At 40.5% G+C, this 25,849-nt stretch overlaps 1 protein-coding gene and 1 pseudogene across 1 annotated transcript; both read right to left on the bottom strand.

The window, feature by feature from the left end:
* Positions 1–224: 224 nt before the first annotated feature.
* On the bottom strand, positions 225–23,582 carry prim1 (DNA primase subunit 1). The gene is made up of 13 exons (XM_008104047.3): positions 23,434–23,582; positions 20,673–20,830; positions 18,034–18,140; positions 13,640–13,713; positions 11,888–12,024; positions 10,635–10,693; positions 8,972–9,081; positions 7,544–7,623; positions 5,601–5,721; positions 4,373–4,442; positions 4,194–4,285; positions 2,673–2,771; positions 225–2,379 (listed from the first exon to the last, which is right to left on the bottom strand). Exons 1-13 carry the CDS (start codon positions 23,534–23,536, stop codon positions 2,360–2,362), a joined length of 1,230 nt encoding a protein of 409 aa, XP_008102254.1. The 5' UTR covers positions 23,537–23,582; the 3' UTR covers positions 225–2,359.
* LOC134297232 (U6 spliceosomal RNA) lies at positions 15,302–15,401 on the bottom strand (annotated as a pseudogene).
* Positions 23,583–25,849: the final 2,267 nt, after the last annotated feature.

Below are 25,849 nucleotides of genomic sequence, written 5' to 3'. Positions count from 1 at the left end.
TGGGTCGTTGCAGTCGGTGGGAATGCTCTTTATTTGCCCTGGTTTTTTGCATTCCTAGATTCTCAGCTGGTCAACAAGAGTCCCATCCTCACCCTTCCTGCAGGCAGTCATTTGTAGCCTGAAAATTAATTTCAGAACTGCTACAATTATCAAGTCTTGCAGGAAATCTATTTCTGTTTTCAAGACTTATTATCCCATAGTTGCATGAGCTAAGCCATTTTCAATTTAATTTATGAAGCTTTTTATTTAGAAAAACATTTGTAAAGACAATTACAGTTTAAATATATATAAGCAGATGAAAAGACAAAATGAGACCCATTACTCATAAGAAAAAGTAACAATCCTCATAAGAGAAAGAAGCAATGTTAGCAAACAGTGAGAATAAGAGGCATTTGTAGCAGCAGCATAGTTATAACACTCATTTAGCTATCTGTATTTTTCAGAAGGCCCTCCAGATATTTACTGACAGTTGCCCAACTTGCCACTATTCTTTACCCACTGGATATGCTGCTTAGAGTTGATAGGAGTTGCAGTCCAACAACGTCTGGAGGCCCACACAAATCCTATTATTGCTTTAAAGGTTGTATAATAGAGCTACTGAAACAAGTTTTTGTGGAACGAAGGTGAAGGCTGCATTCTACTATTGATTTGCCAAATTGTAAGCCACCACTTGCTTTTCAGATGTATTAGTATATCCATGTCCTTTAACCCCAAAAGACTGTACTTGTGAGTGTCCATGAACACAAATATAGTATGCATAGAAAAGAGAGGCCTATAAGTACAGGAAAGCTTCCTGTTACCCTCTCCTCAGTGTGCAGCAGCAGCAGCAGCAGCAGGTATTGGTCTTCATACCAGTGGGGCAATGAATGAACTCTGAAGTTTAAATAATCTATTCAAGGTACTAATTCCTGTCCTCAAAAGAGGTTCAGACCATCAAAGTAGACCAACCAGGAGCAAATACAATGACCTAGAAGTCACCAGCTGCCACTGGCATTAGGTACATATGTGTTTCCCATTTCTGTAATTGTGTTCCTAATTCCCTCTCTCATCTTGGAGTGCTATGCTGGATTGATTTATCCTAAAACAGCACTCAGAAGAAGTTACTGAATGACTAGGAAATGTTAGTGGAAAGGCTACAAAACCACTCAATGAATTCACAAGATGCTAACTGAAAGCCTAAGGACTAGAGGCAATTTTAAAACAAATTTAAATTTCAGTCAGATCTGCTTTTATGATATTGCACTGAATAAGCTACAGCTATTCAGTCAGGACCCAGGCTAGATTTACACTGCCATATAATGCAGTTTCAGAATGCATATTAACTGCTTTGAACTGGACTGAGTCTACATTGCCATATAATCCAGTTCAATGCAACTAATCTGCATTCCGAAAATGGAATATATGGCAGTGTAGATGGAGCCCAGTGTCAGAGCAGGAGGGTTCTAATATACATGGACATTAATGGCACAAAAATGTACTGCGCTTGTCACACGAACAGCCATTTAAGTTTCTGTTCTACCTTCCCTGGTTGTTTTAATTGTTTTAATCTATGGTTGAATGCAAAATTTCAAATACATTACACATATTATTATTATTACATAGTCCCTTTATCATTACTGTGTTGAAATCAGTTTGGAAAATTTACTGGTTTTGGAATAGAATTCCCAGAATTCCCCAGGCACTATAGTTAATGAGCAAGCAAACTGCAGGGAATAAGAATGGAAGTCATAGTGTCTCCCTGCCACCTCCCCCAAGCAAAAGTCCTAGCAATGTCTGAGTGAAAATTTAATAAAAAAATGGAACTATACGGTGTTTAAAAATATGTAATAGATTTGAAATCAATGATGGAATGTGAAGAAATCATGTTTGCTAGTTTCCTTGATTGGCAGAGACACACGGCCATTGGTCAGTATTAAACATGGAGGACAGAATGCAGCAGGAATTAAGTCCCTTTAAGAACTACTGAATCCAGCAGACAAAATTTGAGAGACCTTAATTCGCTGAAATCAGACAACTACTATTTATATTTTATTTACATCTGGTTTTTAACCTGTAAAGCTTGCTTAAGTGATAGCCTAACCCAGATCGCATTATGCTGACAAATGTTAACTAAATGGGTAGAATACAATGAAAGTACTGAAACAGGAGGCAGGGCAAGCATGCTTAAGGGATAGCTGCAGAGGGGCAGTGAGTGTTGATATAGTTAAGGTCTTGGAGCACAACCAACAAAAAGTCAGCCTTGTTTGGTTCCGTAAATGAAGTTTGGTTCCATAAATGAAGTGCTTTCTACAGTTGACGACAACTAACTGGTTGGATGAGATGGGCATCATTTCTGTGCATCAGGAAATAAAAAAATACCTCAGAAATCCATCTGCATGTCTGAAAAAAAGGAAAGACAAATTTAGGAACTGTTAAGTATATGCTGAAGATATCCAAAAAGTTGCACAACACTTTTTTGCAGCTGTCATTAAGGGTGAGAAATCCAAGAGGTTATTTTTTTTCTTAGTTTGAAACCCAAATGATTTGGTAATCAAACACCCGGGTGTCTCCTGTGCAACGTCCTTGCAGACAGCCAATTCTCTCACACTAGAAGCGACTTGCAGTTTCTCAAGTCGCTCCTGACACGGAAAAAAAAATTGTCAATGGAAACCAGCATCCTCCATCTGACTTACCGCTAACATTGAGACGCTCCCCTCTCTGTGAGCTTTCCAGTTCCTCTACAAATTGCTCAAAGACTTTTACATATGGAGCAAGGCTGGTTTTCCTGTAATCTATAAAAAGGAAAGGGAGGGAGGGAATAGAAAGCATTTTGTTATAATTTTATTTCTTATTATTTTTATTTTAGAGCAAGCATTTTAACCCAACTTCAAGGGTAAAACTCTTGAGTTGCAATAAATTCTGATACAGTAATAAAGATCAGAAAAGAATAAAAGCAAGTGATAATAGAACAGCTAGTCTAGAAAATACTAAAAGCCAGTTCATAATAGCATCTAAGAACAACTAGCAGTCCAAAAAAAATAAAGCTAAAGAAAGAAACCAAGAAACACAACAAAGAAATGGAACTTCAGAGCCGTCCTAAAAGCCTTCAAAGCCAGCTGGCAGTATATTTTTTCCACAATTCGATGATAAAGATTTATTTTATTTACATGAACTTAGCCCCTGTCATCTCTAAGAAAAACCCACCTGGTTGGGGTATGAGATTATGAAACGTTATTTTTTCAATATATATGGTCTTATCACCATATTGTGAATTAAATAAATGGGGCTGAGTAAACTAGTATACCCATTTGTCAGAATCTAACTTATGGGGATTACATTCTGTTGACCAAAAATCTTAAAGTGCCTCTGTAGCAGCAGTTTTGGGAAAATATTCTGATGGAAGTGGGCTTAACTACAGCTACCTTGCTCTTCAGAAGAAAAATATAGTCTTGGTTTTTTTAAAAAATAAATCTCAATCCCATGCAATACAATATTTGGACAGAAGGTATAGTGGAAAGATTGCTACTCCTCATTCTGGATGAATCAGGAACAGATGTCCTGGTGGAAAAATGTCTTCTACATCAAGTTTGCCTTTTCATAGGGAAATAAATCTACTTCTTAGAACTTTTGTTGAATTCCACTCAGGGCCCTTCCACACAGCCATTTGACCCAGAATAGCAAGGCAGAAAATCCCACAATATCCACATTGAACTGGGTTATATGAGTCCACACCGCCATATATTCCAGTTCAAAGCAGATAATGTGGGATTTTATTCAGTTGTGTGGAAGGGGTCTCACTCAGGAGCATTTACACTGTAGAATTAAGGGTTTGGAACCACTGCTGTGGCTAAATATTATGGAATTATGGAATTATATCAGCACTCATTGGCAGACTTTGTAAAACTACAGCTCCCAGGATTCTACAGCACTAAGCCATGGCAGCTAAACTGGCATGAAACTGGATTAATTTTGCAGTGTAGATGCACTCTACGGTTCACAAAGATGGGAGAATGGTTTCAGTGATTGGAATCATAAACTCTCCCCACTGAGCAAAACCAACATAAATGATATAAAAGAGTCATTATGCAAATCTGAAGCACTGGGTTGTTACTCGTCTGCGCTTTTAACACTCTCCTACCAAATCCCTCAGAATAACAAAAGACACTACAATTGAGGCAAGGATTTATAAGGATGCCTTTCTTTGCTCCACTCACCCCTGATTCTCCGGGAGCCTTCTGTCTCCCCTCCGTTTTCTTTTCCATCTACTTCGTCGCTTTTAATTGTGTCTAGCTCATGGCAGAGTTGACTAAAAATGCACAAAAAAGACAGGGAATACCACAAAATCTGGTTCAACACAATTCAGTAACACTGCCTCAAATCTGCTGAGCCATACCTGATAGTGGGAACAGTAAATGGATCAAACTCATCCACTTTCTTAAGGTCAATTGGTACCGAAATACGACCTAAAAAAGAGGAAAAGGCAGAGCATGTAGAAATAACTTCTGGTGCTGTCAGACTGTTGTCACATGGCTCTCCTTTGCCCTTGATGTCCGTCTGAGGCATTTGGGGCAGGGAAATCTGTGTAACACAAAGCTTCTTGGAGTTAAGTGGCTAGGAAACCTCTGCATACTAAGTAGGGTAGATAACCTTCAGGAGTTTGTGGGCAATCTCTTTTTCATCCCTATGATTATCAGGGGCCTCTACAGACTTTTCCCTAAAAGGTGGTGCACGGGGCAAACACTTTCAGGGAAGAACTACATAGAGATGTAACTCTCTTGTTCCCACCCCCCAATGTAATAGAACTTTTGGTGTGGGTTCCCCACTAATCTATGTGCCTCTATTGGCCACAAACAACTGCTTGGGAGATACGTGCAGCCTACATCCATCCCTGACATTTAAGTATATATATGAGGAAAGCTGTGCTGGGGCAGAACCATAAATGTGTTTCATAGCATTTTTCCTTTCTCTCTGCCACTTGGAGTAAGTAACACAGGTCTACATCATATTGATTCTCCCAGCTACAACACATCCATTGATCAGTGGGATGTATGTATGTATTCACCATTCAACAAGTGATTAAATTGGTCTACTCTACTAGGGGCTAGCATTTAGGTCAGTGGTTCTTAACCTGTGGGTCCCCGGATATTTTGGCCTTCCACTCCCAGGAATCCTAACAGCTGGTAAACTGGCTGGAATTTCTGGGAGTTGTAGGCCAAAAAAACCTGGAGACCCACAGACTGAGAACCACTGATTTAGGTCAAAAGGAGCTCTTCAGTTCTCTACGTTAGGGAAATTAGGAATGAGAGTTAGTATGGGTTAAAGAAAACACCTTTCCCCATGAAACTTTATTTTCTCCCTCTTTATTTTTATGTTGCAAGACTTTTCTGTAAGATTATGAAGAGTAATGCTACCCAATGTTTTTTCCCCCCCTAAGAAGCTTATGGCTTCCTATCATTGTATCCTTATAGCTGTGAGGTGGGCTCAGCTAAGAGATTAAGTGGCCCATCACAGGCTAAAGGGGACAACTGACGTCCTCGGTGTAAAAACATCACTCTATCCATCAACACACCACTCCTGGATTTCCATTTTTAAGAAGAAAGATATGACAAAGCACAACTGACCTGTTTTAGGGTGAACACTGAAGGGGCTCTTTAGCAAGTGGTTAATTCCTTTGCTGACATTAATATCCAGCCGAGGAAAGCAGTACTGCAGCATGATTTCCCACTCAGTGCGTTGTTTTGTCTGCAATGTAAGATTGGAAAATTGGAAAAGGCTTCTCACTGGAGTTTTAGAAAATTTCTGTAGTTATATGTACTAGAAAGTGACTGCTGCTCTGAACACTCTGAAGTTGCAAGGCCACTTCCCCAACTAAACCTCCTTTTCATGACCTGGACTACAATTCCTATGTGTTCCAACCATTACTTAGCTAGGGATTATAGGAGCTTTATCTTAATCTATTTGGATGGCACCTGAATGAGGAAGACTGGGTTATGGTTTCTTTACTTTGGGTAGAAATGGGATCAGCAGATGTAGTTCGTGAACAGTCTTTAAAAGCAGTAGTTAACAAATGTTGGTCCTTCAAATGTTTTGGGCTTCAACTCTCAGAATTCTTGACAGATATCCAAGGTGTCTGGAGCATTTGGGAGTTGGAAGTCCTAAAAACTTGGAGGATCAGAGTTTGGGAACCCAATTAAAGAGACACACAAATCCAGATAGCTGTGCTACAATTAATGCGGTCCAGTAGTCCAGTGGTTTGATCATTGGACTAGGATACTGGGAAGCCAGGGTTTGAATCCTTGCTAAACTACATAAACCCATTGGGTGAGTCACAGGCCCCTTCTACACTGCCATATAAAATCAATTATCTGCTTTGATGATCTGGATTATATGGCAGCATTGAAGGGGCTTCAGTCTTGGATGAAAGCATGGGCAAACTCACTTTGAACAAATTTTGTCAAGAAAGCCCAGTGAAGGGTTCACTTTAGGGTTAACATTAGCCAAAGATGATTTGAAGGCAGCCATAGTTCAGGTAGTCAATTTGTAGTAACTGAACAACAACAAAATCTATATAGTAGGTTATACTCCAAAATAAATAACAATAAAAAGCATAAATGCTACTCCCTCTGCCCTGAAACATCAACTGCAGTTTAGAAAACATGTTTAGTTGAGAGAAGAGTAGCATAAGAAAACTTAACACAAATGGTAGTACTGCCTCTCCAAATGTTTAGGAAAGTTTAAGAAAATAAAGATATTTGTCATGAAACCCTTGATTACAGCAGACCTGCTTATTCCATGAGCTCATGGCATGTGGTTTAATGTATACACCAAAAGCTCTGAATATTATAGACTTAAAAAATGCCTAGATGAGTTGACTACAGAACTGCGCTGGAGGCCCGGAGAAAACACTTTTCTAGGCATTCCTAGGTCCTCTAGATTCCATATCATGCTTCACCCAGAAGACATTTTTTGTTTCAAGAAAAACAGGATTCCAGGTTATATGCAAAAATCATATTATACTAAGGGTCTCTCGCACAATATGTGGACCTATTGTACTTTTTGGACCGAGAGACTGTGAATTATGGGCTGTGCAGAAGTTGTCCCTATGCCAGGATAGCTGGCCTCTGCTGCATCCCACCCTTCTTAAATGGAAGGGTTCCCAAGCCAAGGAGGTTCCAGATGAGGCGAGCTCAGGCTTTTGCAAGATGCTACCATTTTCACTTTGCACAGAACTTTGAAAACATTCAGCCAGAATGAGAAGATTGGTTTCTTTTCCAGCAGTGGGCTATCCTGCCAAAGATCATGATGCTGTCATCAGCACCCTGGGCACAGCCACAGCTTTCTCTTGACTAATTAATAAATGAACAGGACGACAGTGGTTTCATATGCCAGGACTAATTAAATGTCAACAGTTTGTAACCAAGTTGCCAGTTCCAACCCCTTGACTAGGAAGTCAAACTATGCCAGCTTCCTGTGCTGGCTTGTTCTTCACCACCCAGGTCTGGCAGTCCTGTGTTTCACATGGTTCCTCTACTCCCAGTTCAATGAGTCAACTGGAATTTTTCACCTGTTTTTTCAAAATGTTCCAGCGCTGGAGTGAATCGTGGTTTTTCTTCCGAAATTCTGTCTGAAGATTTTCTCGGACCGGTGGGTAAATTGTTAAGGATTTTCAAGGTTTGCCAAGAAAGAGAATCTCAATAGCACTCATCCCCCGCAATCATGATAATAAACCATTTTTATAGTATTTTCCCCAGTACGAGATTCAAGGTGGTTTTCATTAAAACATAGTTAAAAATTCAAAGGATGCAGAAGGTAAAAGTAGGCAAGCAATCCCAAAATTAAATCAACTAAATAAAAGACTTTAAACCACCAACATTCATCCATCACTTGTTCTCTCTCTCACACACATACAGACATAACATGGTTTCCCTTTGTTTTGAAAAGATTTGCATCTTATCGACCAAACCTATTAACTCTATATCTGAGCATGCTCAAAATTCCATTCATATCAGCACTAAGTCTCTGGAGTTTATATTGATAGGCCAGACAGAGATAAGCCAAGAAAAAGACTGCATCCTGATCATCATACTAATTTTAGTGGGTTATGCACTTGTAGTCCCATCTCTCAAACAACCAAAACAGCATCTGGCTTTGTATTTCTTTACTTCCCAGAAGTTTTTCTGTAGTGGCTACAGGAATGTAGTGGTACCATGAAATATATTATTTTAGATAGTAGATGCCTGTATGTTAAATTCTTTGCTGCTCCCTATATGGCAAAAAATTCCCAGCAAGAATACTGGCCTTGTAGTAGACAAGCCTAAGGTTCTCTCACTGATCTTCCTTCTCCCTATTTGCACAGTTGCAGTGGTATCATTCAAAACAAGTACTGCCCACTGTTTGGCCAAAGTGTGTGCACTTGTAAATATGTTCTGACAACCATCTATTCCCCAGGAATCTTTACTACTTCCTTGCTGGGATCCCAGGATTTGGCAAGGTTGCTCCTCAGCAATGCTTCTGGCCAGTGTTTCCTCCACCCCATGTGCAGGATGTGTGTGCTTGGCACATCCATGTTCCCTGCATTGCTGAGGGATCTAGACTTTACATCTCCTTTGATCCTCCTGCTTCATTGTCTGTTTCATTCTCTTCCTCCTCCCTCAACCTGTGCCTGGCTCCCCTTCTGGCTCAGCAACTTCCTCATAACATTTCCCAAGCCCCTTTTGAACAGAAGTACCAAGTGGCAGTTGGAGTTGGCACCATTTGGTTTTCTCCACTTCTTCCAGCTTCTCCTTTGGTCAGCCATTCTTACCTCTCCCTAGGTAGGTTCGCAACCACTGTATATTCCTCATGTCTGGCTTCAGACAGGAAAAAACTGTTATCCAACCCTTGCTGCCAGCAAGGTGCAACATGGCATCTTACTGCCGAGGTATGTAAAAGTGTCTTCCTTTTCCAGTTCATTCTGTGTCCCTGAGATTTTTTAAAGTTCTCAAAAGGATATATTCCGAGACCAAAGCCAACACTTTTTCATAGCTCTCTTTACTTCCAAGTATGTCTTGACCAACAAGGGCATATTCTTCAAAATATTCCTTTATCACGTCTATTGATTTTCTAACACAGAAAACAGAATGAATGGTAAAGCACATAGCTTGAAATACAGAGGTGAGGGTTGGGACTTATGTGGAAAATCCCTCACTAGCATTTAGTGTGCCAAACTCAGGAAATTAGTAGAGATAGAGTAGTGCAAAGCAGAAGGATTGAGAGTAATGCTACATTCACATTTAACCACAACAGCATACAGAAGGAAAGAACGTGTTTCTGTTCTAAGCAAACTACTTAATTCAGTGTGCACTTGCCTGCAAAAATGCACAACTCTAAGTAAGGCCTAAGAATCTGAGTTATAAATCTAAGCAGATGGGCTATTTAACCCTCGCAGTCGCGGTTGGTGGGGACGAGAGGGCCTTCTCCGTCGTGGCCCCCCGGCTTTGGAACTCGCTCCCTAGAGAGATCAGGCAGGCCCCTACTCTCCTCTCCTTCCGTAGGAGCTTAAAAACCTGGCTCTTTCAAAAGGCCGTTGACACTTAATTTGTTGTCGGACTGATCTATCTGCCCATTTTATAATAGCCCCATTCTCAAGGTGTTGCCAATGTTATATTGCATTTTGTCCATTTCTACTGTGAAATTACCATCCCCATTTCGGCCCATTCTGCACTTTACCTGGGTTCAATGAATTAGTCTCCTGTGTTAATATTGTATGTTTTATGTCGATTTTAATTATTGTTTTTACTGTAATTGATGTTTTTATTGGATAATTGTTTTATTGCTGTGTTTTGATATTTGATTGTTTTATTGGGCAAGGCCCCATGTAAGCTGCCCCGAGTCCCTTCGGGGAGATGGGGCGGGGTATAAAAATAAAGTTGTTGTTGTTATTATTATTATTATTATTATTATTATTATTATTAACCTGTTACCCATTTTAGCAGGAGAACATGCTCTTCTAACACAAATATGTCAAATAATTTGCCAGAGACCGGAGCCCCCGTGGCACAATGGGTTAACCCTTGTGCTGCCAGGACTGCTAACTTGAAGGTTGGGTTGCTACCTGAAGGTTGCTGGTTTGAATCCAACCCAGGGAGAGCATGGATAAGCTCCCTCTGTCAGCTTAAGCTCCCCATGCGGGGAAATGAGAAGCCTCCTACAAGGATGGTAAAACATCAAACATCCAGGTGTCCCCTAGGCAACGTCCTTGCAGACAGCCAATTCTCTCACACCAGAAGCAACTTGCAGTTTCTAAAGTTGCTCCTGGCATGAAAAAAAATTGCCAGAGGACTACTGCTTCTATTTTGAGGGGTCTCTTTGGAATAAAACATTTTTAGTATAGAATTGGTTCAGTCTGTGCTCTTCTCAGAAGATAAAAGGCTGATACCCTTAGTCTCCTTGGCAGCTGCACCTGTATTTCTCTACTGGATACCCACAACACAGTGTGTACAGACCTGATATTCATGCCATAGAAATTCTCAGCACAGCCTAAAGAACTCTTAAGTCCTAAAGTTTTTGAAATTAGCACTGACTGCCGGGGTGGGAAGTGGAAGTATTCAGAATCCCACACCCCTAGGCTGTACTTGCAAATGTCACAAAGTCACTGGCTTGTCACAAAAACTGACCTGATGAAAGGGTGAATATTTTCCAGTAGAACCACCTTCTTGATGGTCTCTCCGCCACCCTACAAAACATTAAGGATATACATGTTGAGAACAGGGAAGCCATGCAGAGTCTTCTGTTCCACCTGCAGCTCAGCTTTCCCTGTATTCATCTACAGCTAGAAATGCTGCTGCTGTCGTTGGCACTTCCAGAACTTGGAACAGTTAGAATTTTGGACTCCCAGAATTAAGTATAGGATCGGAAGCTAATTAAATGTCACTGAATGTCTGGGCATATAAATAATCTTCATCCCTCACTTGGTTATATATCAACTTAAGAAATAACAGTTTTTATGAAGGGAGGAGGAGATGTCACTGATTGTTTATGAGCACACAACTAGCAAGATTGATAGTGAGGCCTACAATTTTACCAACACTGATTTATAAAACGTTAGAAAATGCATTTCCAAAATCACATTTGCACTCTTCTCTGTCTCAAAGAGCTGTAACATATGTGCAGATGACAACCAAATGCGGATCCCATTTCCACAAGGTACCAAATTTTACAGGAATCAAATAAAACATGCTGAGATTAAGAATTCTTTTGCCATGGAATGCAATTTTCAAAGCCTTGTACTAAAGTAATTTGATATAGTTTGATAGTTTTGATCTGTGCATAATATTCTACTCCTAGCCAACAATTTTCTGTCATCTATAACTTAGTTTTCAAATTTGGTAGGGGATTTGGTACTTTCTGGAATAAAACTCCACAACTGGATTAAAGAAGCAGTTTTGCATACATGTGTTCAAACCCTTGTAGCACATCTTGGCAAAATTTTAACATCGCCAGCCCACATTTGAAGAAGTTCTAATGATCTGCTGTGAAATGACGTTATTCCGTATACAGGCAGTCCCCGAGTTACAAACATCTGACTTACAATTGACTCATAGTTAAGAACGGGGTGAGACAAGAGGAAATGAGAGAAATCTGCCCCCAAGAAGGGAAATTCAATCCTGAAAGAATTATCATGGGGAAAAAGGTATTTCCATTGAGGCTATATCACCAATCCTTGTTGCCACAAGCCAATTTTTTCAAAATCCAATTATCACAGGGACAGAAAGTGAGGTGAAATCTTCTGAACAGGGGCATAGACAGCAAAACAAACACCACAGAGGTGTTAACCCTTCCCTATGCTATCCAGAGATAGAGAGATACAGTATTGCATCTTGTAGTCCACTCCCCTCCATTACACAATTTCAGTCTCAACATGTCACACCTTCACTACGGTGAGATATTCCACTGCTGCAGAGCGGAGTGTTGAAGACCACTTCCGGACTGAATCATCACACACCCAGCAGTGCACCCCTCTCCGTCCTGAATATACCCAGAGGCGGTGCTTGATGCCAAAGTCCTCTGAAGGTGCAAAAGAAGGACCAGAAAGCACAGTGTTACCATACAATTCCAACTGCAAGAAAATAGGCAAATTTCAATGTGGTGCCTGCCTAGACAAGACCCACTGAAATGAATTGGGATAAGTAAGTTATCATAATGAATTAATTTTGTCTATACTGTTACGAGAAACCATAATATTCCAACACTCCTGTACGGTAGGTCAGACATTTTATATACAGAAAGAAAGAAAGGCAAAAAACCAGAAAGAAAGAAAGAAAGAAAGAAAGAAAGAAAGAAAGAAAGAAAGAAAGAAAGAAAGAAAGAAAGAAAGACAGAAAACAATGGCTTGCTTATGGCTCTGCTGAGAATTGGTAGCTTTTAGACCCTTATTTTACAAAAGAAAACAATAATTTCACAGTAACAATGGATGTGAACATAAATACTGAAAGCACTAAAGCAATGATAACCAGTCAGTGATCACTAAAAGGAAATATGTGCAGAGGAGAGAGTGCAACCTTTTGCAAATCTACAATGACAGCTTGCAGTGATAGCAGTAATGGTGTCAAAAGAGCAGCAAAAGAAGGCATTGAGAGTCCACAACTTGGGAGACACATAAAATAGGTTGTGGAAATGTGAGGAAACATACTCTTGTTTGTTGCTTAGTGATGCATTAGACATTTTCAAAGAAAACCATTCCAGCCTTAAATATGGTAAGGCTGCAAGACGGACCACAGTTTTATGTAACTGTAAGTTTCCTGAGACCCCAGCTTTGGAATGCCCTCCTCAAAGAAATTAGATAGACTCCTTCCCTAGCTTCCTTTAGGAAAGAATAAAAAACTTGGACATGGAAGCAGGCGTTCGAAAATGGTTGATTATAATTTTACTGTGATGGTGCTTTTTTAGTTGCATCAATGCCAACCCTTGAACTGGTTTTGCCTCTGATGGACAAAATGTTTTAATCCAGCAAAAAAATTAATTTTGTGTTATTTCCCTTGTGTTTATTCTTATGTCAGTTTATTAGTTTTTATTATTAGTTGTGGAGAGATGTAGTACAAGTTGAGCATTTCTAATCCAGAAATCTAAAATGTCTAAATCTAAAAATAGAAGTTTTACTGCTAGGCAGTGGTTGTGACATTTTCTTTTGTTTGCTTGCAAGGTAGAAACAGGCAGCTGGCAGGCTCCCTGTGCAGCAGTGGTTCTCAACCTGTGGGTTCCCTAGATGTTTTGGTCTTCAACTCCCAGAAATCCCAACAGCTGGTAAACTGGCTGGGATTTCTGGGAGTTGTAGGCTAAAACACCTGGGACCCACAGGTTGAGAACCACTGCTTTACAGTATGTACTTTTAAAAAAAAATAGCATCAGATCCCCCATATTCTAAGTTTCTCAGATCCTCAGTCTTCTTCAGTCACGTGTTCATAGAAACACAAGCAGTGAACGAATTCCTGTCATTTCTCAGATATTTCGAAATACTCCTGAAATCCAAAGTATTTCAGCTAAGAGATATTCAACCGGCAATAATGAAAATAACATACACACTTTTAAAAGACATTTAAGTTCTGTTTTTAGTTAGTCTCTGCAATGAGAGATCACAAAATGCTGTCTAGCTACAGTGACAGCAGGACTGCAAGCCACTTACCTACAAGCGATCGATCTATGATGCGGATGGCAATAGTCATGAGAGTCCAGCACTTGGAGCAGATGTCTGCAGAACTAAGGACACAGGAACACCCACACAAACTTAAAGTTTGTTTCTTTGAAGAGCCTATTTCTCTTGCAAAAATTGCAACCAAGCAGTACAATACTTAAAAAACAAAAGCAAACTCTTCCTGCACATGAAAAACCGAATCAGACAATCCCATTGAATTGTTTGGCTGAAGGTTCAGAATATTTTCATGAAATATCTATATATACATCCTCGAGACTGAGTCTTGTTAAATTCCACTGGATTTAGTTCTGAATGCAGTTACATTTATTTATTAGTATACTGTATGTTGTAAGCCACCTTGAGTCCCATTACTGGAGAAAGGTGGAATGTAAATGAGTAAGATGATGATCTTTATTTGTATGCCATTTTCCTATCGTAATTGGAACTCGAGGTGGCTTACAGTGTAAAAAAGCAATACAATTAGAAACATAAAAATGAGCATTAAAATAGAATTAAACTAGGCACAATAATAAAGCACTTCTATGAAAAGAAAATGCAATTAAACACCATGGTTTAAAATAATACAGGACCTCCTAACCCATTATCTGATTTAAAAGCCTGTCTGAATGAAAAGAAATTCAGTTTGCTGATGGAATGACGACCACTAGGAAGTTTCAGAGTTTAGAGGCAGCCATCGAGAAGGTCTTCTCTCACATTCCCACCAACCATGGGAGTAAGAGAGGGAAATCTGTTTCTCCTGATGATCTTAGAGATCAGGATAGCGCATACAGGAGTATATGATCTACTAAACAGTGAGGGCCTGAGCCATATATGGCTTTCTATGGTATAACCAGTACTCTGAATAGTGACTGGAAATTAACCAGGAGGCATTGGAGCTGTTTTAATAGGGGAGTAGTATGGTTTCAGTAACTTGCCTCACTGAGCTGTCTAGCTGAGGCTCTCTGAACAAACTGGACTTTCTGGATACTCTTCAAAGGCAGTCCCATTTGGAGTGTGTTACAGTAATCCAAATAGAATGTAACTAAGGCATGTTTCACAACAACAATTGTATTACCTGTCTCTCCCTGTGGCTTGAGGCGGGGTACAACATCATTAAAACACGAGACAAAACACTATTAAAACACATACAACAAGATACACAGATGTGTATGGTCAGATTAGGAGTTTCAAGGAATGGGCGCAGTTGGTGCGCGCATTCTCAATGTGCAAAAGAACCTAAAAATATGGCTCTGGGATCAGGCCTTTGGTCAGTAATGGTAGCAGCACAATAAGAGACTATAATTTCATAATGACGACTCGGACTGGTCCTAGAACGTGATCTTGATTATATGATTTTAATTACTGTTTTAATGTTATGTTTGAATTACTGGTTTTAATGCTTCTATTTATTTACTAATGTACTGTATTTTTTATTAATTTATTTATTACAATACTTATATTCTCCCCTTCTCACCCATAGGGGACTCAGGGCGGCTTACAATAAAACACAATATAAAAATATTACTGACAATTCAATCAATTAAAATTAAATACATTAAACATTGATAAAATATACATATAAATACCCAATAGGTGCATTTCGAGTCTAATAACTGGTCTGTCATTGAATTCTAGGGTGGTAATAATCGATGCAAAAATATGGAACGCTTCACGAATTTGCGCGTCATCCTTGCGCAGGGGCCATGCTAATCTTTTCTGTATCATTCCAATTTTAGTATATGTGATGCTTTACAAAGGCATCAAATTGTTGCCTTTGTAAGGCCGCCCCAAGTCCCCTTCAGGGTTGAGAAGGGTGGGATATAAGTGTGATAAATAAAATAATAAATAAAAACATTTGTAGGCACCATACAAATCTGGACCTCCAGGTTCAACAGTGAGTTCAAACTGCGGACCTGTGTCTTCAGGGGGAGTCTAACCTCATTTAACATAGGCTGGTTTCATTTTGACTGACCAGGATGACAAACACCAATTGAATATCAAGGCAGCTTTCTTGGATTGGGGTGGAAACAAACTAGTAGAGCTGGGTGTCACCTGTATATTGGTAGCATTGCAGAGTTCAGACTGAAATCTCAACCACACTTTGGTGGGGGAAAAATCACACTGAACAGAGCCAAACACATTTCCAAGAAAATACTTGTGTGGCATATGGCTTTTGTCATATGTTGCTTTTAGCAAGAATTAAATAAAGGACTGGATCCACCAATCATTATTTGTCCTAGTATCTTCTGGAATTAAAAACAACTACTTAAAATTATTAATAAAATGCCTTTGGTGGTAAACAGCAGAACTGTGGCCTTGAGGTTTTAAAAATATATATAAATGACAGCCAAGAACAAAAAGTTCATGTTCAGATCTAACATAGTTAGTTCTTACTGTTCTGCAGTATTTCCTGGACACAATCAGAGACGGAACACTTGGGATGATTAATTTTTGCTTTTGCCCAATATTCTACAGGATGCAATCCTATGTACAGGCATAGGCCCCATGACTCTCTACTCGCTAACTAGGCAGTAAGACCCCAACAACACAGTAGGATTTACTTGCACAGAAATATACCTAAGACTGCACTATGACTCCTTACTTATTTATAATCCACCTAATATCTGAGGAGTCTTTTAATATCTTTACCTGACAAAGAAGCCAGTATTTGTTGTCTAGGAAAACCCTGTTAAATGTAAGAAGTCTCCATAAACAGCTAGGTAATTTGAAGTTACAAATACACAGACATCCACAGATCTCAATAATATCTTTTTAAGCAGTTTAAAAATGTAAGAAAATAAAAATATATTGAAAGGCCTAAAGGCATATTAGACGATTTCATACTTAAAATAGGAGACTTTAAAACCAACTAAAGTAGTTTAAGTCAATTTAAAACTATTTGTATAGCATATTTTATATATTGATATATTGCATTACTGTTTTATCTGTTTTATATTGTGATTGTATTATATTTTGTCCTTGTGTTGTTTGGGCCTCTGCCCCATGTAAGCCGCCCCGAGTCCCCACGGGGAGATGGTGGCGGGGTATAAATAAAGTATTATTATTATTATTATTATTATTATTATTATTATTATTATTATATTTAGATGAAAGCAATGAGACTTTTTACTTGATGCCAAAATGACACCACTGTTGGTACCAGTCCAGCTTATAAAGGGAGAGGGCTTCCACAACTAGGGTACCACAAATGAGAAGGCACCTATTTCCACTAGTGGGTGGTAGAAGAGGGCTTCTCTAACATAGTTCAGTACTTGGCCAGGCATCTATACAGATTATACTATCCAGATTATTTGGGGCTCTAAATGTCACCACCAGAACCTTGAATTCAGACAGAAAGCCTACTGGTAGATACTAGCTATGCAATTCCTCTAAAAATGGTGCTACATAGTTTCTATATGATATCCCACTAGCAGTCTGACAATTGCATTTTGCACTAACTGCAATTTCTTAATCATCTTCAAGGGCAGCTTCAGATAGCATTCACTGTGGTAATCTAATTGGGAAGTTGGATTACCAGTGTATAGACTACTATGATTTAAGTTATCATATCCAGAAAAAGATATCTAGCTAAAGCTGACCCCAAGCACTCTAAGCCACTGACTCTACCTGGGTTTCCAGCAACAACTTTATAAACAAACATGCACTTGCTCCCTAAAAAAAGAGAATCTTCCTCCAAGCAGGTACTAGACATAAGAACCTGCTATGTCCAGAGTCTCTGCATTATCAGGATTCAGCTTCAATTATTGGCCCTTATCTAGTCCATTATAGCATGCACTGGTCTAGGACCTATCCAGCCTCTGCTGACCTCAAGAAGTGAAGCTGTGTTATCAGTATACTGATTGCATCCACTCCAAGGAGCCCCCGATGGCGCAATGGGTTAAACCCTTGTGCCGGCAGGACTGCTGACTGACAGATCGGCAGTTCGAATCTGGGGAGAACGGGTGAGCTCCCTCTATCAGCTCTAGCTCCATGCAGGGACATGAGAGAAACCTCCCACAAGGATAGTAAAACATCAAACATCTGGGCATTCCCTGGGCAACATCCTTGCAGATGCCAATTCTCTCACACCAGAAGCAACTTGCAGTTTCTCAAGTCACTCCACTCCTAAATTTCTAATGACTTCATATAGATATTGACAAGCATCAGAGTTATGACCGAACTCTAAGGTAGCCTATAGCTTAATGGCCAGGGAGCTGAACAAGAGCGCTCCAGTGTCACTCCCTGGAAAAGGCCTAGTATAAAAGGTTGTGAAGGTTGGAAAGAAGGCCACAGCAAGACTGCGGAGAGCAGGCTGAATGGAGAATGAATAGTCTATGTATCTTAACTTAACCCAAACCACTTTCTCTGAAGGGAAATTAAAATACCTGCAGCATCTTCTAACATCATCATAATCTGTCATGTCTATGTCAAACACCAGCTCTTTCTCCTGGGCCTGGAAAGCGCTCATGTGAACTGTGTTGTGCTGGATGGGCTGCAAAGAAGTGAAAGGGAACAGATTAAATTCAGGAATAATTATTTCCTTACAACAATTTAGATTGTAACTCCATTGCTTTGTTATAGTCAACTAATCAGGGCCTTTCTAGGTATCTTACTACCACATCATATTTATGTTGTCAAAATAATTTTAAGCCAGCTGATAATGAATCCTGGAGGACAGATTTGAGACTCATCTGTAACTTTAGCCTGGAAAAGCACTTACTTGTAGGACTATCAGCCTCCTCCCACCAGACTCAAATCAAGGAAGGGCTTCATGAGAAACACCACTCCTCTTGATGTTCTTCCAGCATCAGCAAGGGTGTCCCTCTGGGCAGCCAAACCTGGCAATTCTAACTGGATGGCCCCCCATGAGGGTCTTCCTCCAGGGGCAAACCAAGAATGGGCAACTTGGAAGTCTCTGAACAGACTCAGAAGTGGAGTGGGCAGATCTAAAGACAACTTGGCAAGACGGCACTACCTGGAGGAATCCTCCGCCTTGTGTGACTGTGGAGCAGAACAAACAACTCCGCATATGTATGCTTGCCCACAATGTCCTGCCTCATGTACGGAGGAGGAGTTGTTTAAAGCGACGGACAATGCGGTTGCTGTTGCGCGCTTTTGGTCTAAAACTATTTAGTTGCTTGTGATTTCCTTTATTTCATCATTTTAAAATGTATTTATTGTGCAATGCTTTTGACACAAAATAAAAAAAACTTGTAGGATCATAGAATAATATAGTTGGAAGAGTCCACATGGGTCATCCAGTCCAACTCCCTGCCATGCAGGCAAAGCACAATCAAAATACCCCAGACAGATGGTCATCCAGCCTCTGTTTACAAGGATCTATATTTCACATCTGTAAAACAGGAGTAAGCTATCACAATGGTGCGAAGCTGCACACCAGGAAGAGGCAACAGTCCACAAAGTACAAGGCCATGCCTGAATTTGCTGCTGTGCTAACACATTTCACCAAAAATACAATTCTGCTTTAAAACAAGATGCATGCTCAAAAGTTGTTTTTAAAGGAGGATACAGTTGGAACTGTAGAGCTTTTTTCCTTTCTACATAACTAAAATTAGCATATTGCTGGTGACTAAAGGTTGTGGTGTCCAGGGAGTGAAAGAAGGCCCCCAACTCCAGAAAGAGGCCCACCCTGGATAAGGATGATATGGAATTCAAACCCCTTTATGAAACTTATTAATGGAGGCATTCCTAGGTGTCTGCTTTCTCTGCCATACTCTTGTACGTCTGCATGAAAACAGCAAACAGACCAAATGGCATGTTCTGTTTGTTCAAATCAATCACCCAACTTTAGCATCCTAACAAGAATGTCAAGGGGGAGAGACAATCTGTGCATGTTATGTTACTATACACATAATTAAACAAGTAGCTGTGTTTTCCCTGAGGTTTCGTAGATGTAGTTCCAAGTGTCCCAGTCACTCCGCAAATATATACCCAACCCTCTCTCTGGCCCCTTCCACACAGCTGAATAAAATCCCACATTTTCTGCTTTGAACTGGAATATATGGCAGTGTGAACTCAGATATTCCAGTTCAAAGAAAATATTGTGGGATTTTCTGCTTTACTATTCTGGGTTATATGGCTGTGTGGAAGGATCCTGTCATGTTTTGCTTTGGGTAGCTAGTGAACCAATAGACCATTACACAATGTATCATTGATGGTAGTATTAGGCATAATTATGGTATCTGTGGCCCTTGCAACAAACATTACAAGGCAAAGTGTTTGCATCAGCTCTTCCATTTGCTATGATACTCTATTGAATCCCTTCTCAAATAGTTCTCTCTCCTTTGCCACTGCTAGTCAGCATATTTTGTGAACATTGGGGTTCACAAGCTGGCTCATGTTGCCTTTTTGTGGCCAGGTGATGCTATTTTGACAGCATGAATAGCTTAAAACCACAGGAAAGGAAGTTTACATAAAAGTTAGATAGAAGCAAGCTGGGAATTACCTTTGTCTGCTGAGGAAAAAGCTATTCGAGATTTAGAAGACAAGATGAGTTAGAAAAATGCCCATACTTGAACCATAAAAATATTGAGGGAATGGAAAAAAAGTTCTGGTACAATTCACACTCTAGTGGCATTTTACAAGAAAATGCTGAAATTTGGGATATAGAAATAATTTCTGACAGCATTAATCTATCGTAAAGAAAGGGATAGATTAAAATCTGTTTCAGAGATTAAGCCCCCGGTGGTGCAATGGGTTAAACCCTTGTGCCGGCAGGACTGCTGACCGACAGGTCGGCAGTTCGAATCTGGGGAGAGTGGGTGAGCTCCGTCTGTCAGCTCTAACTCCCCATGCAGGGACATGAGAGAAGTCTCCCACAAGGATGGTAAACATCAAACATCCGGACGTCCCCTGGGCAACGTCCTTGCAGACGGCCAATTCTCTCACAACTGAAGTGACTTGTAGTTTCCCAAGTCGCTCCTGACATGAAAAAAAAAAGTTGTAGACATCCCTTCTATAGACATCTACTGTTTCTATTACTACATACTACTGTATTCAATACCTTGTGTGAATACACTGCTCCAATGTCAATTTTGTATGGACACATTTTCTGTATCTCTTTCTCCAGTTCTTGGGGTGTGTTGAAAGACTGGTACCGCACATAGATATCATCGCGGAGCGTGAATGAAAACTCTCGCCGCTGAAAGTAATTTTTTGTCACTAAAAGAAAGAAGACCTAGTTATATATAAAAACAGTGAAGAATTTCTTCCTGTGAACATCAGTTTTTCCATAAACCTAATATGATAGCCTTTGGCAAAATGCTGAGAAATAACAGAAACGTTCTCACAAACTGCTGTAAGAATACAAGATGATATAAAGTTCATTGAACATGCTGAATGTGCTATGATTTTTACTTCTGCTATCTGATAACAATTGATGCATGTAATCTGCAGAGGGTGGCAGGTAAGGAAACCAAGCTCTTTCCACCAGCTCTGGCAGAAAAAACCGCCATATTTGGCATCTCTTCTCCATGGATATCACCCACACCCTAGAGTTGATGCAACTTGACACCACTTTAACCATGGCTTAATGCTATGGAACCCTGGGAGTTGTAGTTTTACAAGGTCTTTAGCTTTCTCTACTAAAGAATGATGGTGCCTCACCAAACTACAATTCCCAGGATTCCATGGAAGTTGTGCCAGAAAACGACACAGAGCAATAAATTCAAATTACAAGAAAAGAGACACCCTGCTCTAAATTTCCTAATTGTAAGAAGTGTTCAATAGTGAAATATGCTACTTGGGAGTCCGGGGAGCCTCCCTTGTCGGAGGTTTTTAAGCAGAGGCTGAATGGCCATCTGTCAGGAGAGCTTTGATTGTGTGTTCCTGAATAACAGAATGGGGTTGGACTGGATGGCCCTTGGTGTCTCTTCCATCTCTAGGATTCTTTGATTTAATGGAACAGCTGGAATTTCCCTCTTCCAGATTAAAGGACCAAAAGCTAAATTTGCATCTTTCTCTCCCCCTCCCTCCCAAATAATTTCCAGGTGTCATCAATGTGTGTCTTGTGGTGCCATTTCTGTGGTGTCTTTTTGGTTGCGAAGTGAAGTGAAATGCTTGGGGTGGAAAAGCAACACTCCTGCTGGCTAAAAGGAAACTCAAACTAATTTAAAATACCGCTTTTAAAATTGGTCAGCAAGAGGCCTCTACCCAACCTTTCCTGGAGATGCTGGGAATTGAAGCTGGGATATCCTGCAGGCAAAGCCTTTGCTTTTTAACTGAGCTATGGAGTAATGCAGGATCAGAAATGATCGTACAGATGACTTTGGTATGTAGTGAAGAAACAGTAACACAACCCTTTAAAAATAACAGTTTGTAGGAACATTACTTTTAAATGTGTTGTTGAAGGCTGTCACGACCGGAATCACTGGGTTGCTGTGCGTTTTTCGGGTTGTATGGACATGTTCCAGAAGCATTCTCTCCTGACATTTCACCCACATCTATGGCAGGCATCCTCAGAGGTTGTGAAGTCTGTTGGAAACTAGGAAAAGTGGGGTTTGTATATCTGTGGAATGTCCTGGCTGGCAGAAATAACTCTTGTTTGCCTGAGGTGAGGGATCATCTCACCTCTGCAGGAGTCCATCATATACCATGCAGATGTGGATAAGTCTACATAGGGACCACCAAACACAGCATTGTCCGAACACGAATCAAGGAACATGAAAGGTACTGCAAACTAACTCAGCCATAGCAGAGCACTTGATGAACCAACCTGGACACAGCATATTATTGGAGAACACAGAAATGCTGGACCACTCTCACAACTACCATGTCAAACTTCAAAGAGAAGTCACTGAAATCCACAAGCATGTGGACAATTTCAACAGAAAGGAGAAAACCATGAAAATGAACAAAATCTGGCCACTAGTGTTAAAAAACTCTACAATCAGGACAGTAAATAAAGAACAACACTCTGAAAGCAGAGGAAATCCAGACAGGAAGCAATCAGGGCCAGCTAACACCTCCCAACAATAGATTCCCCCAGGCAGGGATCAGCCAAGCCTTGAAACTGGCTGGCATTAAGTGCTAATCAAAGTGATTAATTGCAGCATTCATACTGGCCTCCAACAAACAAGTTATTTCTCCCACGCTGGATATTATTCCAGTTATATAAACCCCACTTGCCTAGTCTCCAACAAACCTCACAACCTCTGCGGCTGCCTGCCATAGATGTGGGCGAAACGTCAGGAGAGAATGCTTCCGGAACAGCCCGCAAAACTCACAGCAACCCATGACTTTTAAAAATTGTGTCAAGTGTCATTTCCTTGCCCTCCTCTCTGTATACTGACTTGATATTCATATCGAGATAGTCCTTAAAAGCAAATTAAGACCAATAGAGACTAAGTTAATCGCTTTGTGAACGCAATATGAAAATCTAATTGAGTCGACACTGTAGTAGAAGGCAATTCGGTGTAGTTAAACTGCGTTATATGGCAGTATATTCATTCTACAGAATTCATTCTACAATGTAGATCAGGAATGGGCAAAGTTGGGCCCTCCAGGAGTTTTGGACTTCAACTCCCGCCATTCCTAACAGCCTCAGGCCCTTTCCTTTCCCCCCTCAGCCGCTTAAGGAAAGGGCCTGAGGCTGTTAGGAATAGCGGGAGTTGAAGTCCAAAACTCCTGGAGGGCCCAACTTTGCCCACGCCTGGTGTAGATGCCTCCTTGGACACCGCGGAATTCTGTACATGCGCAGCGGCACTTTTGTTGGAAGGCTGGGGTCTCCCCCCTTTCCTCGGACCAAAGGCTGATCCTGGCCTCACCGTCGCCGTAGCGCAGCCACCGCCCATAAAGGCCGAAGGGGAAGAGGCGGCGGTAATAAAGCGGCAGCAAGTCCGGCAACGAGCCCGAGTCATAATCTGCCATGATCCGCAGCAAGCAAGGAGGGAATCGCGCGGGAAAATCAAGGGCCCCGCCCCCTAGCCCTCGGAGAGCCAATCAGAAGGGGTCCCGCCTCCCCTGACCCAGGTCCCCATAACATCATGGGTATTGTAGTTCCAGTTAGGCTAAAGGGTTCCCACGTTGCTTTTGAGGCCCTCTAGTGGTCGATTTTAGAAGCACTTTATAATCTATCTTTAGATTATAACTTTGCATGGCATGTGAGGTACAAAGAAAGCCAATTGTCCACTGTTCCAGTAGTAAGCACTAGCTGTGCCAGGCCACGCGTTGCTGTGGTAAAGTGGATTGGTTAAAAATTGTTGTGTAATTTTTATTTGACTTTATTTGCAATTTTTTATTAATTTTATTGTAAGTTATATTTTTATTTATTATATTTTATTATTTTCTTGTATTATTTTTAGTTATTTTCTGTTATTATAGTATTTTATTGTATTAATTTTTAGTGTTTTTTATTATTTTTTATTGGGTTGCTAGGAGACCAAGTTGGAGGAGCTTAGCCTTCTAACTGGCAGCAATTGGATAAAAGCAATTATTCCTCTCTCTCAAATTAGGACTTTATTTTTCTTTTCTTTGTTGTATCAACCTAGAGGCGTGGATGATGCGTTGTCTTGTCAAATTTCGAGGTTGGGGGGCCTGTAGTTTTGTTGTTTTGTGGGTCGCCGTGATGCCATCACTCTTTTATATATATAGATATACTTATTTAAATATATTTTTGTAGACAAGGTAAAGGTAAAGGTTTTCCTCTGACATTAAGTCTAGTCGTGCCTGGCTGGGGGTTGGTGCTCATCTCCAGTTCTAAGCCGAAGAGCCGGCGTTGTCTGTAGACACCTCGAAGGTCATGTGGCCGGCGTGACTGCATGGAGCGCCGTTACCTTCCTGCCAGAGCGGTATCTATTGATCTACTCACATTTGCATGTTTTCGAATTGCTAGGTCGGCAGAAGAATCTGTCTATACTTATAATAAAAGTGAAAACATGTATGCTTGTATGTGACTGAGGTGTCCACTTCCACAGACAAGCTCCTACCTCCACAAACAACTATAGCTCCCACTGCTCAGGAGACTCCAATGGCCATTCCTCCAATGGCATTGCAGGTTATAGTGAGTGTTACGATTTGTAAGAAATAATTTAATATGTGTGTGTCAACTGCAAAATAAGATGCATGAAGCTGATTGGTTGAGCCATGTCTGGAGAGCTGGTTAAGCCTGGAAGTTTTTTATACTCTAGATTCATGAGCTGCTGGAAGGAATTTATCTACATGGACAAAAGGAAAAACTATTTTAAATCTCTCATAAAAGGACATTATGTGAGTTGGTGCAACTGAACACATTGTACATATGTTGTTCTGTTTTTAAGAAGAATAAACCATTTGTTCTTTATTGTTTACCTGCATGGCACATACCTTCTTTCTCTGGCAAAGCAGTGCATGGACTATAAAGTAAAGGTAAAGGTTTTCCCCTGATATTAAATGTAGTAGTGTCAGCAACCCAATCTTCAAGTCAGCAGTCCTGCCAGCACAAGGGTTTAACCCACTGCGCCATCGGGGGCTCCTGATCAGCAACTGAACATACTAGAGAGGTTTGGGGAAAGTTCACCATGATTTATAGGAGTTGTTGATACTGGGATGTATAGTTCATCTACACTCTAAGAGCACTCTGAAGACCACCAACAATGGACCTGGAACTAATTTGGCACACAGATCCCCCATGAACAGCAAAAAATACTGGAGGTCTTTGGGGAAAATTCATCTTGATTTGGGGGAGTTGTAGTTCACGTACATCCATAGGGCACTGTGAACCCAAACACTGATGGATCTGGACCAAACTTGGCACACATACATGATATGCCGAAATTTGATTATTGGAAGGGTTTGGGGAAAACTGACCTTCTTTTCTGGGAATTGTAGTTCACCCACAACCAGGGAAACTGACCTCCACCGATGATGGACCTGGACTAAACTTGGCAACCAAACCCCCATGACTAACTCAGCATCCTGAAGGGGTTTGTGGGGACTGGCTCGCCATAGTGGGAGTTGTAGTTTACCCTAACGTCAGAGAGCACACTGAACCCCACCAGAGCAAACTTGCCCAACATATCAAACTTTAAGTACTGATGGAGTTTCTCGGGGTTAACCTGGCATGATGTCAGTTGTAGTTCGCTGACAAACTTGTGCATTTTGTACAATTAAAATTTGACTTTTTCAAATATCCCAGGCAATGCCGGATACCCAAGCCAGTAATATAATAATAATAATAATAATAATAATAATAATAATAATAAT

The sequence above is a fragment of the Anolis carolinensis genome, chromosome 2 (genome assembly GCF_035594765.1).
Source record: "Anolis carolinensis isolate JA03-04 chromosome 2, rAnoCar3.1.pri, whole genome shotgun sequence".
Classification (NCBI taxonomy): domain Eukaryota; kingdom Metazoa; phylum Chordata; class Lepidosauria; order Squamata; family Dactyloidae; genus Anolis; species Anolis carolinensis.
Note: the sequence above shows the minus strand (reverse complement) of the source record. Positions and strands in the feature narration are given on the sequence as shown.